Raw genomic sequence first — 13,588 nt, forward strand, 5'->3', positions numbered from 1 at the left:
AAAGTTGAAACTTACATTGGAAAGCTGTGAAATAATGCAACACACACACCAATAACGTTGACGTTTATATTGTAGGCAAAGTATATTGCAGAAAAAAAAAAATTACATTTGTCTTTTTATAAAGAACAGACATATTGTGATAGTCTTATTTATAGCAGTGCAAATCAGTGCATTTTTCTCCCCCTTTAGCCTTTGTTAAACGATTTTGCGACATTAAACAGTCAGATTTGAGAACTAGAGGCCATTTATTATCTTGTAAAAAGACTACATTCATGCGATGCAAAAACGAAGACGCGCAGCACAGACGAACAGGTTCACATAGATGAGTTGTAACAAAACATCACGTTGACCTCCTCACTGACAGCAGCTGGAGCCGCAGGAGTTGCCCTTACACACGCAGCCAGAGGCGCACTTGCTGCATCCAGACGGGCAGCAGGGGCAGCAGCCTGTGTGAGAGACAATAGTTAGTCGCCCGATTTAAGAGATTAAATAGATTAATATTAGGATGTAATGGTTTACGTACTCTTCTTGCATGTTTTACACTGGCAATTAGTGCACTTGCAGGTGGCACCACAATTGCAAGTTCCAGCTACAAAAGAAAAAAACAAAGTTACAATTGCATGTTGTTGACATTGACACTTCTATAAGTGACTGGATTTCCTAGTACAAAAACTAAACTCATCATCACTGTAAAATCAGCATCTAAAACACTTACTCTTGGCGCAATCGCAAGGATCCATTTTTCCTCAAGAGTCAGAAAGTCCCTTAGAAGTCTCGCTTCACTCGATTTGTGAATGCGTTGATGGGGAAGATACCAGAGGACTGATCGTGCGCTGGTTTTATACAGCCCTGACTGCACACAGCCCGAGCGCAAAAGCCCGCTCCCGCCCGCACACGGTGACTCATTAATGACACTGGGTGCAAACTATCAAACAATCAGGAATCTCCAATCCCACCCTGATTCACATCAATGTTGGTTTTACACTATTATATAACTATCATTTCCACTCGGCGGGCTGAATATTGATTGCGAAACGTTTATGTGATTAGAGAATTCAATGTTTTTTGTATGTTATTTTCTTTTTGGGGAGCGAAAGATATTCTTTTTAATAAGCACTAAGAAACTATTTTGTTAGAATCAAAGAGAACTATAAAATAACATACTTTGTCATACTTAATCAGCCTTTGAGCTTCTTAAATGGTTAGATTGTTGTAAGAAGGCAACGTGATACCACCCTACTAAATATTAAAATAAACACGTATTTAAGCATAAATAATTTATAATTTAAGCAGATAAAGCCCATCGAGGTCGTCTTTAGAAGATGTTCGTTGAGGGGGAGTTCAAATTTTTTGTTTTTTTTATTTTTTTTCTTTATTGTTTTTGTTTGTTTTGTGTTTGTTTTTTTTTGCACACGGCTAAACTAACTGTGACGTGTCTGTGTGAAACTGCACGTGCTCCCCGTCTGCACTCGGCGAGCATGCTGGCAAGACGACAGTAAACAGAAGAATTGATTTGCACTCGTTTATTCCCTCGCTGTTGACCGGGAGTATTTTTCCATTACCCATCACTTCATTATAACAGAAGAGTAACGAGTGCAGAGTCTCTTTGGATTTTGGGGGTGAAGATCATCAAAGCATTAAAATGCCAAACAAACGCGCATTCAAGAGGAACACAGCACACAGCTGTGCTCACTCAACAAGTGGACGTTTAATATGTCAGGAAACACTGGCATCTAACAATGTTTTGGAGAGGAAAAAAAAACCAGTTAATCTTGAAAAATGATGCCTATACATAAATCCAAATAGGAAATAAATCAGTTATCAAATAAGCATGTGTCCTACTGTGTCCTAAACATTGGTGTCTCATATTTTATAGCAGTCAATGCAATTTGGGATCAATAAAATCTGTAGCTATGTGTGTGAAAAAATTCAGATGTAACCCCATTTGTAATCGTTAACATTTTCATAAGTAACTGTAATTTAATTACACATTTTCCCCATTAACTGTAATAGATTACAGTTACATTTATTTTGTAATTCCGTTACACAAGTTACTCCCCAACACTGCCCGCCGATGTCTTTGAATGTTTTTAAAAATCCAGTCTCTTCTCATTTGCTGAACAAATTAATCTACAGTACAGATGCTTCAGAAAACTAATAATTACAAATATTTCGAGTAGTTCATTCTTCATCTCAAACTGTCAGCTTTTATTAAAGCCGGTCTGTTTAGTTCTCAAATCAGGACCCCTGCGCGTGCTCACTGCACATCCTGAAAAACAAACAAACAAACAAACAAAAAAAATCCTTTCCAAGTTATAGGCATGAGTCTGTCCTGCTGGGTAACAGTCTGAATACACCGGGCAGGGAACAAGCTAGCGGCTGCGGTAAGACAATTTTCCATGTAATAGAACTCATAAGGCTATTACAGTGAATGCAATATCAATACGGACATATTCTTCAGCGGAATATAAAGTGGTTCAGCACTAATTCTGTGTAGCTACGCAGAGTGAGCACCCCTAGCCAGCGCATAGAGAATACACTGAGTTGCATGTAGCATGAATCTGGCTAACACATTGACAGCATCTAAAGTCTTCGTTTTAAATCCAAACGGCGTGGCATAGTTAATATGTTAAAGTTGAAAAACAAAGTAAAAATTCATTAAAAAAAGCCCTGGTGAGCTGGCGAGTAAACTAAAATGATTAGCAAGAATAGCATGCTAGCAACAGTGGCTTCATATAATGCCGTGACACGCTGCCTACTGTTGCTAGGCAACGGGAGCCCTATAGGGCGAGAAGCACAGCTGTTTATTCTATTAGGCTACCCAGAGAGAAGAGGCAGTTAGATGGGCTACAGAAAGCACTACTGAAGCCGGAATATAGTCTGCTGGTTGGATGTCTCATCCTGCTTTACACAGATAGGCTTTTTAATTCATTTTAATGCATTCTAATTATGTAAATGATTATTTATATATTTCTTTGTTAATTTGACAGTGTGGGGCAGCAGATGCTCTAATTTTTTGCTTCTTGCTAACGGCTAATGTGAAGCACTCGTCCCTGGCTAGGCTTTTAGTGTGGACCTATGAAATACAACAATCAGCAGCCAATCAAAATTTCAACTTAGTAATATATGTGGGAAAAAAAATCAACAAATGACCAGTTATGTAAACCCTAAAAAAAATGATCACATGAACAATTCCGTTTGAGTCCGTTTTAATTGCTGTATTGAATGGTTTCAATTCTGTTTATCGTTTGAAAAACATTTCAGAAAAACTGTTCATTTCAAATAATTTACTAAGTTATACTGAATATTAGAAATGAATTTTTTTTATACAATTTTCAAAACTCAATAAACTCTTTTTATATATATATCCATGTAGGAGACAGTTGATTGTGATTTTCTAGTGTATGCTGTGAATGTTCGCCTAGCCATTGTTTTACCATCTGTTTACCTTTTTTTTTTTTCAAAAAGATTTTTATTTTTTTGTTGAGCTGTGCCACCATGTTAGTGCCCATCTTCACCCTTAAACAGAACCATAAAATTAACTCTCGCATGGTTGCCATTGGAAAATATGATGGGATACACCCATGCCTCACAGCCGCCACGCTTGCAGGGAAGGTAAAGTAGAAGTATTATATATTATGTAACAATATATTATATTGGATTACTCATTGTAATAGTTATTCTTCCCTTGGTGTCAGTATCAAATTCAACAAATTTACAAAGTACATGTTTTGTTCAAGAATATTCATGCACAAAGCTTGTTTTCTTCTGACAAGTGCCATTAAACTAATAATTGTCAATAAAAAAAAAATCAGAACTTCGAGATTTATAAATCAAAATCTATTTTTTTTTTACCCATGGCCAAAACAAGCTTCAATAGTGTCTTCTACATATTTATCTACATATTTTGTGTGTTTCCATACATTACTATCAAGTCTAACTTCTAAGCCCATGCAGGATTTTATCCATAACCCTCACACTCGAGGCCAGAGGCCAGCAGCCCACCGGCGGAGTCAGAGTACTCAGGATATCTCACTCCTCAATATCAACCAGGCAGTGAGCTGTCTGACGGCTGGTACTCTGGGGCCCAACACCACAGGACACACGCTGCTTGTTGGCTCTCAAACCAACCTGTTGGCCTACGACGTTCATGACAACACTGACATCTTCTACAAGGAGGTAAGGCAAGCTTTATATGTCACGTCTCATATACAATATACAGAAACAGTTTTTTTTTTTTTAAATAAAATCCTTAATTTAGAGTGGATTTCTGAGGTTACTTATATCAGGAAATTAATTGCTAGATTATATTTATGAGTGGTTCTTATCCAAGTAAGACAGAAATGTTTGTTACATGCTTATTGCGTAACAGGTGACTGATGGGGCCAATGCCATTGTTCTGGGAAAACTACGAGATATCCAGTCCCCACCTCGCCATCATTGGAGGAAATTGTGCTCTGCAAGGTTTTGACTTTGAAGGAAATGACCAGTTCTGGAAAGTAAGATCCTTATACTTTCTGTTTTCAAAATATATTTGAAAAAAATAAAAAGGATATTCATAGATATAACTTTTTTTTTTTTTTTTTAAGTCACTGGAGATAATGTGCGATCATATGTGCTTTGTGATTTCACTGCAGATGGCAAGAATGAAGTGAGGCATTATACTTTTCTATTTGTTTTGATAATAATATACTGCTTTTATAAATTCACCTTCATATTTACATCACATCTTTCTAGCTTCTCGTTGTCCCAGAGGACTTTGACATCAGGGTGTTTAGTGACTGAAATGGCAGAAAAGGAGGTATGGGTTATGAAAATAGTCTGAGACAGAGTTGGTTAATAATTGGTCAATTTTGGGGAATTTTTTTCTTTCTTGTTTATACAGTTGTTGCTTTCTGTTCCTTTCAGACAGTCACGTCGCTTTGTCACATGCACGGCAGCAGGTTTGGTTATGCTCTGGCCAATGGTACAGTAGGAGTGTACGACCGCACTGCCCGCTACTGGAGGATCAAGGTAGCGCATAGTAGTCCTTTCAAACTAAACCTAATATTTTTTTTCTTCATTTTCATTGTGAGAGTTATTGTAATTATGGTTTAAAACTCTGAATATTCTGAAGAATAAACAAAACAAAACTAAACCTCAATCATCCTTTTTTTCTAGACGAGCATGATTATGCATCAACATAAATGAGTCAAAAATCAATTATATTTATACAGTGTCTTTTTTTTTCTCACAGTCTAAAAATCATGCTATGAGTACCCATGCCTTTGATCTTAATGACAATGGTGTTGTTGAGCTCATTACTGGGTGGTCCAATGGAAAGGTCAGTCTTTTAGCATTGACACTAATTTTCCTTTACAAGGTTTTCACAGTACTGATCAAATGAGACGATTCCCTGTCTAGATCGATGCTCGCAGTGATCGCACTGGTGAGGTGATCTTCAAGGATAATTTCTCATCCTCTGTGGCTGGGGTTGTTGAGGGAGACTACCGCATGGATGGACAGATCCAGCTTGTATGCACCTCTGTGGAGGAAGAAGGTAAGATGACAGAACTTAATCGTAAATGCATGTTGCCTTTGAAAATTGGCTCATCAAATTGATGTGTCGTCCTACAGTACGTGGCTAGCTGCCTGCAAGTAAGGAGATGAAGGGAAACCTAATGGATGGAAGTGTAGAACAAGACCTGATAAGGGAGCTGAGCCAACGTAAACAGAACTTGATGCTGGAATTACGAAACTACGAGAAAAATGCTAAGGTTATACATGCTATAGTTAAAATGTTTTGGAAGGACATTGATATCCCAAAGGCAGTTTTTGGTCAGTGAGATTTGTTTGTTTTAGGCTCTTCCTGGTGTTTCTGAGGGGGAATCTAAGATGGGAGTAATTCCAGCCAACACGCAGCTCCAGACAGCCTTGTCTGTACGAAGAGCCACAGAGAGCACACATAGAGCTCAACATCTCCACTCCGAATGGTACGGTTAATCCAACTTAACTCCATTGCAACACTATTCACCTGCACTCCAAATTATCTAATATAGTTTTTTAAATAAAAATATTTTTTAAATAAAAAATATACTTTAAGCTTAAGATGAAGGTATCATAAATCGCTTCTCCTTTTTCTCTCTTCTTCCCCATTTACTCCAGTACACAGTTCCACGTATTTGAGATCACACGTCAGCTGCCTCGCTTCTCCATGTATGACCTTAACGTTGACCCCTCAGTCATACAACCCACAGGAAAAGTCACATTCAGCATCAATGACAGACCACAGAGGGTAAAAGGACACACTCATAACAGAACTGATGTTGCATGACATCACAAAAAAAAGCCCTGTACAGGTCCTTCTCAAAAAATTAGCATATTGTGATAAAAGTTCATTATTTTCCATAATGTAATGATAAAATTAAACTTTCATATATTTTAGATTCATTGCACACCATATGAAATATTTCAGGTCTTTTTTTTGTTCTAATACTGATGATTTTGGCATACAGCTCATGAAAACCAAAATTCCTATCTCAAAAAATTAGCATATCATGAAAAGGTTCTCTAAACGAGCTATTAACCTAATCTTCTGAATCAACTAATTAACTCTAAACACCTGCAAAAGATTCCTGAGGCTTTTAAAAACTCCCAGCCTGGTTCATTACTCAAAACCGCAATCATGGGGTAAGACTGCCGACCTGACTGCTGTCCAGAAGGCCATCATTGACACCCTCAAGTGAGAGGGTAAGACACAGAAAGAAATTTCTGAACAAATAGGCTGTTCCCAGAGTGCTGTATCAAGGCACCTCAGTGGGAAGTCTGTGGGAAGGAAAAAGTGTGGCAAAAAACGCTGCACAACGAGAAGAGGTGACCGGACCCTGAGGAAGATTGTGGAGAAGGACCGATTCCAGACCTTGGGGGACCTGCGGAAGCAGTGGACTGAGTCTGGAGTAGAAACATCCAGAGCCACCGTGGACAGGCATGTGCATTTTGAACCAGAAACAGCGGCAGAAGCGCCTGACCTGGGCTACAGAGAAGCAGCACTGGACTGTTGCTCAGTGGTCCAAAGTACTTTTTTCGGATGAAAGCAAATTTAGCATGTCATTCGGAAATCAAGGTGCCAGAGTCTGGAGGAAGACTGGGGAGAAGGAAATGCCAAAATGCCTGAAGTCCAGTGTCAAGTACCCACAGTCAGTGATGGTCTGGGGTGCCATGTCAGCTGCTGGTGTTGGTCCACTGTGTTTTATCAAGGGCAGGGTCAATGCAGCTAGCTATCAGGAGATTTTGGAGCACTTCATGCTTCCATCTGCTGAAAAGCTTTATGGAGATGATTTCGTTTTTCAGCACGACCTGGCACCTGCTCACAGTGCCAAAACCACTGGTAAATGGTTTACTGACCATGGTATTACTGTGCTCAATTGGCCTGCCAACTCTCCTGACCTGAACCCCATAGAGAATCTGTGGGATATTGTGAAGAGAAAGTTGAGAGAGACGCAAGACCCAATACTCTGGATGAGCTTAAGGCCGCTATCGAAGCATCCTGGGCCTCCATAACACCTCAGCAGTGCCACAGGCTGATTGCCTCCATGCCACGCCGCATTGAAGCAGTCATTTCTGCAAAAGGATTCCCGACCCGCGTATTGAGTGCATAACTGAACATAATTATTTGAAGGTTGACTTTTTTTGTATTAAAAAGCACTTTTCTTTTATTGGTCGGATGAAATATGCTAATTTTTTGAGATAGGAATTTTGGGTTTTCATGAGCTGTATGCCAAAATCATCAGTATTAAAACAATAAAAGACCTGAAATATTTCAGTTGGTGTGCAATGAATCTAAAATATATGAAAGTTTAATTTTATCATTACATTATGGAAAATAATGAACTTTTATCACAATATGCTAATTTTTTTAGAAGGACCTGTATATTGATGAGATATGAGGCATGCATCTATGTCTGCAGGTGGTCATGTGGCTAAACCAGAACTTTCTGCTGGCTGAGGGCATTGACAGTCCAGACATCATATTCACTGCACTACGTGAAGGAGTTCTACTGAAAATCAACATGCAGTCTAGTGGAGAGGTAATTTTAATGTGTGTGTGTGTGTGTCTGTCAGTATTGTGAGCTAATTTCTCTTCATGTTTTCGTCATCAGATCACGCTGAGAACAGATGACATTGATCTGGCAGGAGATCTGGTCCAGTCTCTTGCCTCTTTTCTGGCTATAGAAGACTCACAGGCTGAAGCTGACTTTCCTATCTACTTCAAAGAGCTACGAGCCACTCTCACTGAGGTTAGAAATAGCAGCATCTTCATAAAGATTTTTGAAAACATTTTTTTTTTTGTTGCTTTAAATAACCTTTATGTTCATGTTAGGTGGATGAGTTTCACTCAGTGCATCAAAAGCTCACAGCAGCAATGGCAGATCATTCCAACTACATAAGAAATATGCTGGTGCAGGCAGAAGATGCCAGACTCATGAGGGATTGGTAAGCATCTCTAGATTGAATAATCAGTGCTCTTGCTTTCTCAAATGTGCACACATAAATGATACTGTTTTTTAGGAGAAACATGAAGAAACGCTACATTGAGCTATATGACCTCAACAGAGATCTGATTAATGAATATAAAATCAGATCTAATAATCACAACGCCCTCCTTGCCCGGCTAAAATCAGTTAACCAGGCCATCCAAAGGGCAGGGAGATTGAGAGGTAAGTGGATTTTTCTAAGAAGACACATCTGTGGTAGTCAGTGAGTATTAATAGTTTTCACATCACATCGCATACTTTCCTCTGCTGTCTGCTAGTTATCTGTGCCAGATTTATTTATTATATATTATATATTTTTCAGTGGGAAAACCCAAAACTGCCTCAATGCCTGTCGGGATGCCATCAAGAACAACAACATCAATGCTCTCTTCAAGATCATGAAAGCAGGGACTGCCTTGTCCTGAGGAAGATAAAAAAAAAGTGAAAGTGATGTGACATACAGCCAAGTTTGGTGACCCATACTCAGAATTTGTGCTCTGCATTTAACCCATCCAAAGTGCACACACACAGCAGTGAACACACACAAACCGTGAACACGCACCCAGAGCAGTGGGCAGCCATTTATGCTGCAGCGCCTGGTGAGCAGTTGGGGGTTCGGTGCCTTGTTCAAGGCTCGTGGTATTGCCGGCCCGAGACTCAAACCCACAACCTTAGGGTAAAAGTCTAGAATATCAGACCACAGAGACCTTAAAACTGGCTTGGAAAGTGCCCAGTAACCTGCTGGGAAATTAAAAAGGCCTGCATGAGGGTATATATTTGGATTCCAGCCCTCACCTGGCAGCAGTTTTGTGTTAGAGGAATAACTGGGTTGGTCTGTAAGTACTGTAAAGTCTTAGACAAATTGATAGCCAAAGACTATTTTGTGTATCAAGGCAATCTGTGTGTGTGGGTAAAACCATTGCTATTTTATTTGTATACAAGCAACTTCTGAATTAAATTATTATATAAATGTGTCCGTTTTCTTCCTCTGTGCTGTTTAGCACTGAAGCTGAAGCTGGTTTGTTTTCCATTACGGATAACAGAAAGGCGCAGCTATGGGACACGACTCTACCAAATGTTTAATTCTGGTGCGCGTTCCCGATTCCCTGTCCTCGCTCACAAAAGCGTCTCCAGTTGCTGCGCTGGCATCTGGCGCGCGATGCATCCAACAAGCTCGGAGCTGTCACGTGATCAACGAAAGAGCTGATCTTTGAAAAAGTGATTTTAGAAAAGTCCTGCGCTTATGACTGCTCTACCTTCCTCCAAACATGGCTGATATGAAGAAAGTTTATGTATTTAGTAACGTAGCGCCTTTCAGCGAGCTGGAAAAGCTTTTCTGAAACATGCACACGCAACAGTGGATTGCAGCAGCTTTAATAGTGGAAGCAGATGTTTGGATCTAGTTGCATTCCTGTCTTGTCATTGCTCTGCTGGTACACCTTCTTCTGGGTAAGTCTTGTAAATTAAAGTTTGAGACACTATAAGACAGTTCTAACAAGACTGAACGTGAACATGTAATGCAAAATGAATGCACTTGGAAAAAGAAAAGCATTCGCAATTTTATAGCTGTTTGCCTTAAGGGGTTAATCATAAGTTTGCATATTCAGCTCTATGAGGTAGCCTATACGATTTTATCCAAAAGTGTAATTATATGTTTAAAGTTCATTTTACATGTTTGAATTACACAAGAGTGCCTAAAAATATGTTAAAGTGGAGCCTCGCTTGTTTTTGAATAAATCTTTTAAGCGAACCATGCACAGATTCATTCAGTCGCTGTTTTGAGTTTCGAGGCTCAGAGGTCGAAATGATGAGCAGTGTCGTTCGAAACTGAACCAGATTTTATTCATTCAAAGCTTGATGAAAGTCTGTTACAGAGCAATACAGTAAACGTGTTTCTATGTTGTAATTTATGTGGAAATAATGCTTTTTTTCGGGGGTGTTTTAGTACATTTATAGACAGGCAATTCTACTATGGTCTTTTCTGGAGAATCGAATGACTGAATGATTCAATGACTCGACACAAAAAAGAAACTCACCGCCTACTTGCGTAACGATGTTAATTTAATTCGAGTGGAACGAATCACATTTTCCAAGAGCAGGCGTTATCATCAGACTGCTGGTCAAATGTCTGACAAACTTAAGGGGATATATTTCAGAATAGCCTCTCACAATGCTCGGAATCCCTCTCAATCATTTAGGAGAGGATTTGAGGAACAAAGCATTATTTAAATCTGTAAAAATAAAGAGGTATTTTGTGAGTGAACTTTGCTGTGATAGGCTTCTTTTTAAAAACTGACTGAGAACTTGAAAAGCAACTCCAACTTTTCTGTGGATATCGCACATGAAAGAGACACCAGTTTAAGCTTTTTCAACAGTATCAACATTTATTTTACTTTGAAGTGCCAGATAAGAATTTTAAGTTTGCAAGCTTGTCACAGATGTCAGATGTGGATCCTGTTATAAATTGTTTGCGTATCCTGTTTCATAGAAGTATGCGGTCCTGGCTGTTTATGGAGCATAACTTTGGTCAAGTAATATCCTGTGTCTCCTGTTGTTTCGTGACATCCAGGATGACTGTGGTAAGTTATACTCAGACATATCTTACACAATAGGAAATTGACTTGAACGACTGCAAATTTTTATTATTTAAAAAAAAATACATTTTAAGGTTTTATTTTTAGGAGGAAAAACTAATGCTGTTCATTTATTTTGCACAGAATTTACTATGACTGTGAGAAAATCCAAATACTTTAGGAGGAATATGAGACTTCAACAGAATTTCTTAGGAGGAATAACACTGAAACCTGTCACACCATGAGAAGGGTCTATATAAAGGGAGATGTGCTTTGCTCCCTGATTCTGCTGGTGCTTCTCTTTCTGCTGTTATATGCACATCAAAGAATAACCCCCGTATGGGGGACTTTGCACATTGAACAGGGGTCCACCAGGTCGAGACCCCTTCTCAGTGGAGCATCAATGGGACAGCAAATAAAGCCGGTCCCTTCAAAATATCCTGACATACCTCCTTGCAAACCTGAGGTTCAGATCAAGCCTAAAGCACAAGGATCATCAAAGGTCAAGTCTCAGAAAGCACGTAGCAAAGCAAAGTCTAAATCTCACCAGCCCTCAACGACAGCAAGTCTGCAACCAACACATGCTTCCTTTGACTTTGACGATTACCTTCGAAAGAAAGATCAACGGGACTTCAAGCTGTTAATTGATCAACCAACAAAGTGTTCTGGACCAGAAGGAGACCCTTACATGCTGATCGCCATAAAATCAGTAGCAACGGACTTTGACAAACGTCAGGTCGTTCGCCGCACATGGGGACGAGAAATTGTGTCCCAGAAAAACATGAACGTCAAGAGAGTTTTTCTTCTTGGTGTGCCCCAAAAGCCTTATGGGACAAACTGTTGGGATATGAGAGTCACGCTTTTAGTGACATACTCCTGTGGGACTTTGAAGACACCTTCTTCAACTTGACACTAAAAGAAATCCACTTCCTGCAATGGATCAATGTGAGCTGTCCCAAAGTGAAGTTTATTTTTAAGGGTGATGCAGACGTTTATGTGAACATTGACAATATCCTGGAGATGCTTGAGGGTCAAGAGAGCAGTAAGGATCTTTTTGTTGGCGACATCATCGTCAATGCGAAACCAATTCGCAGACGCAACAGTAAGTACTTTGTCCCAGAATTTGTTTACGGCCAGGGGATCTACCCGTCTTATGCGGGTGGAGGCGGCTTTGTCATGTCAGGACATACGGCACTGAAGCTCCACCTCGCCTGCCAAGAGGTGGAACTCTTCCCCATTGATGATGTCTTCCTAGGCATGTGTCTACTGAGGATCGGCCTTCAGCCGACTCGTCACGAAGGCTTCCGCACCTTTGGAATCATAAGACCGTCTGCTGCACCCCACCTCCAGGTCTTCGACCCCTGCTTCTACAGAGAGCTGATGGTGGTGCACAGCTTGACGGTCCCACAGATCTGGCTCATGTGGAACCTTCTTCATGACCCTTACCTTCAGTGTCATCGCAGTCAGGACCCCACGGTTTTTCCCTTTCAGTGGAGCGACAAGATTGGGAAGACAGCTAAGAATAACGCAAAGGAGAAGCTTAGGAATAACGACTATGGGATGAAAGTGTTTGTGGAACATTAACTCCAAGATAATGAATGTACTTTGAAAATAAAACATCAAACCACAGCAATGAGAAAATTCCTTCCCTGAAATGTATATGAACATTTCAGGTTTGGAACAACATGAAGATGAGTAAATGATTCTTTTAGGGTGAACTATCCATCTAAAAGACTGTTTAAAAAAATGCAAAATGAAAGAAAAAAAAACCTTGCAAAAGTTCTGTAGATGGTTCTTTTAAAATGTACTTCGTAAACAAATAGTTTCACAGCTGTATCATTCACTCAAACTATTCCTCCATTACTGTAGACTTCAGCAAAATGATAAAAATGTTGTTGTATATGAATCCCAAGGGGTACACATTTTGTATGCACAAAATGGACACTAATGTTATGTTGATACTGATATTCTCATGCAAAAAAGTACCGGGTTATGTGTCATAGAACAGACTATTACTGTACAGGTGCATCTCAATAAATTAGAATGTCATGGAAAAGTTCATTTATTTCAGTAATTCAACTCAAGTTGTGAAACTTGTGTATTAAATTAATTCAGTGCACACAGACTGAAGTAGTTTAATTCTTTGGTTCTTTTAATTGTGATGATTTTGGCTCACATTTAACAAAAACCCACCAATTCTCAACAAATTAGAATACTTCATAAAAAAGCATTTCTAATGAACTGTTGGCCTTCTGGAAATGTGTTCATTCTATGTTCATTTACTGTACATGTACTCAATACTTGGTAGGGGCTCCTTTTGCTTTAATTACTGCCTCAATTCGGTGTGGCATGGAGGTGATCAGTTTGTGGCACTGCTGAGGTGGTATGGAAGCCCAGGTTTCTTTGACAGTGGCCTTCAGCTCATCTGCATTTTTTGGTCTCTTGTTTCTCATTTTCCTCTTGACAGTATCCCATAGATTCTCTCTGGGGTTCAGGTCTGGC

At 39.5% G+C, this 13,588-nt stretch overlaps 2 protein-coding genes and 1 pseudogene across 2 annotated transcripts; 2 read left to right on the forward strand and 1 right to left on the reverse strand.

The window, feature by feature from the left end:
* Positions 1-52: 52 nt before the first annotated feature.
* mt2 (metallothionein 2) lies at positions 53-874 on the reverse strand. The gene is made up of 3 exons (XM_019095650.2): positions 716-874; positions 524-589; positions 53-446 (listed from the first exon to the last, which is right to left on the reverse strand). The coding sequence occupies exons 1-3, from the start codon at positions 738-740 to the stop codon at positions 355-357; spliced, it is 183 nt and encodes a 60-aa protein (XP_018951195.1). The 5' UTR covers positions 741-874; the 3' UTR covers positions 53-354.
* A 1,439-nt stretch (positions 875-2,313) lies between these two features.
* LOC109080621 lies at positions 2,314-9,487 on the forward strand (annotated as a pseudogene).
* A 151-nt stretch (positions 9,488-9,638) lies between these two features.
* On the forward strand, positions 9,639-13,194 carry b3gnt9 (UDP-GlcNAc:betaGal beta-1,3-N-acetylglucosaminyltransferase 9). Its single transcript, XM_042744171.1, is given in 3 exon segments — positions 9,639-11,092; positions 11,231-11,910; positions 11,913-13,194. Coding segments are annotated over 2 exon segments (1,341 nt in total). The 5' UTR covers positions 9,639-11,092; positions 11,231-11,327; the 3' UTR covers positions 12,671-13,194.
* The last annotated feature ends 394 nt before the right edge of the window (positions 13,195-13,588 follow it).

This window comes from Cyprinus carpio, chromosome B18, assembly GCF_018340385.1.
Source record: "Cyprinus carpio isolate SPL01 chromosome B18, ASM1834038v1, whole genome shotgun sequence".
Taxonomy (NCBI): Eukaryota; Metazoa; Chordata; class Actinopteri; order Cypriniformes; family Cyprinidae; genus Cyprinus; species Cyprinus carpio.

What these genes read in the sequence shown, in the direction of transcription:
- mt2 (XM_019095650.2), bottom strand. Translation starts at nt 740, where the DNA reads ATGGATCCTTGCGATTGCGCCAAGA. An exon ending in TCCTTGCGATTGCGCCAAGA is followed by an intron (nt 590 to 715) that starts GTAAGTGTTTTA and finishes TTTCTTTTGTAG; the next exon opens with CTGGAACTTGCAATTGTGGT. An exon ending in GTGTAAAACATGCAAGAAGA is followed by an intron (nt 447 to 523) that starts GTACGTAAACCA and finishes TCTCTCACACAG; the next exon opens with GCTGCTGCCCCTGCTGCCCG.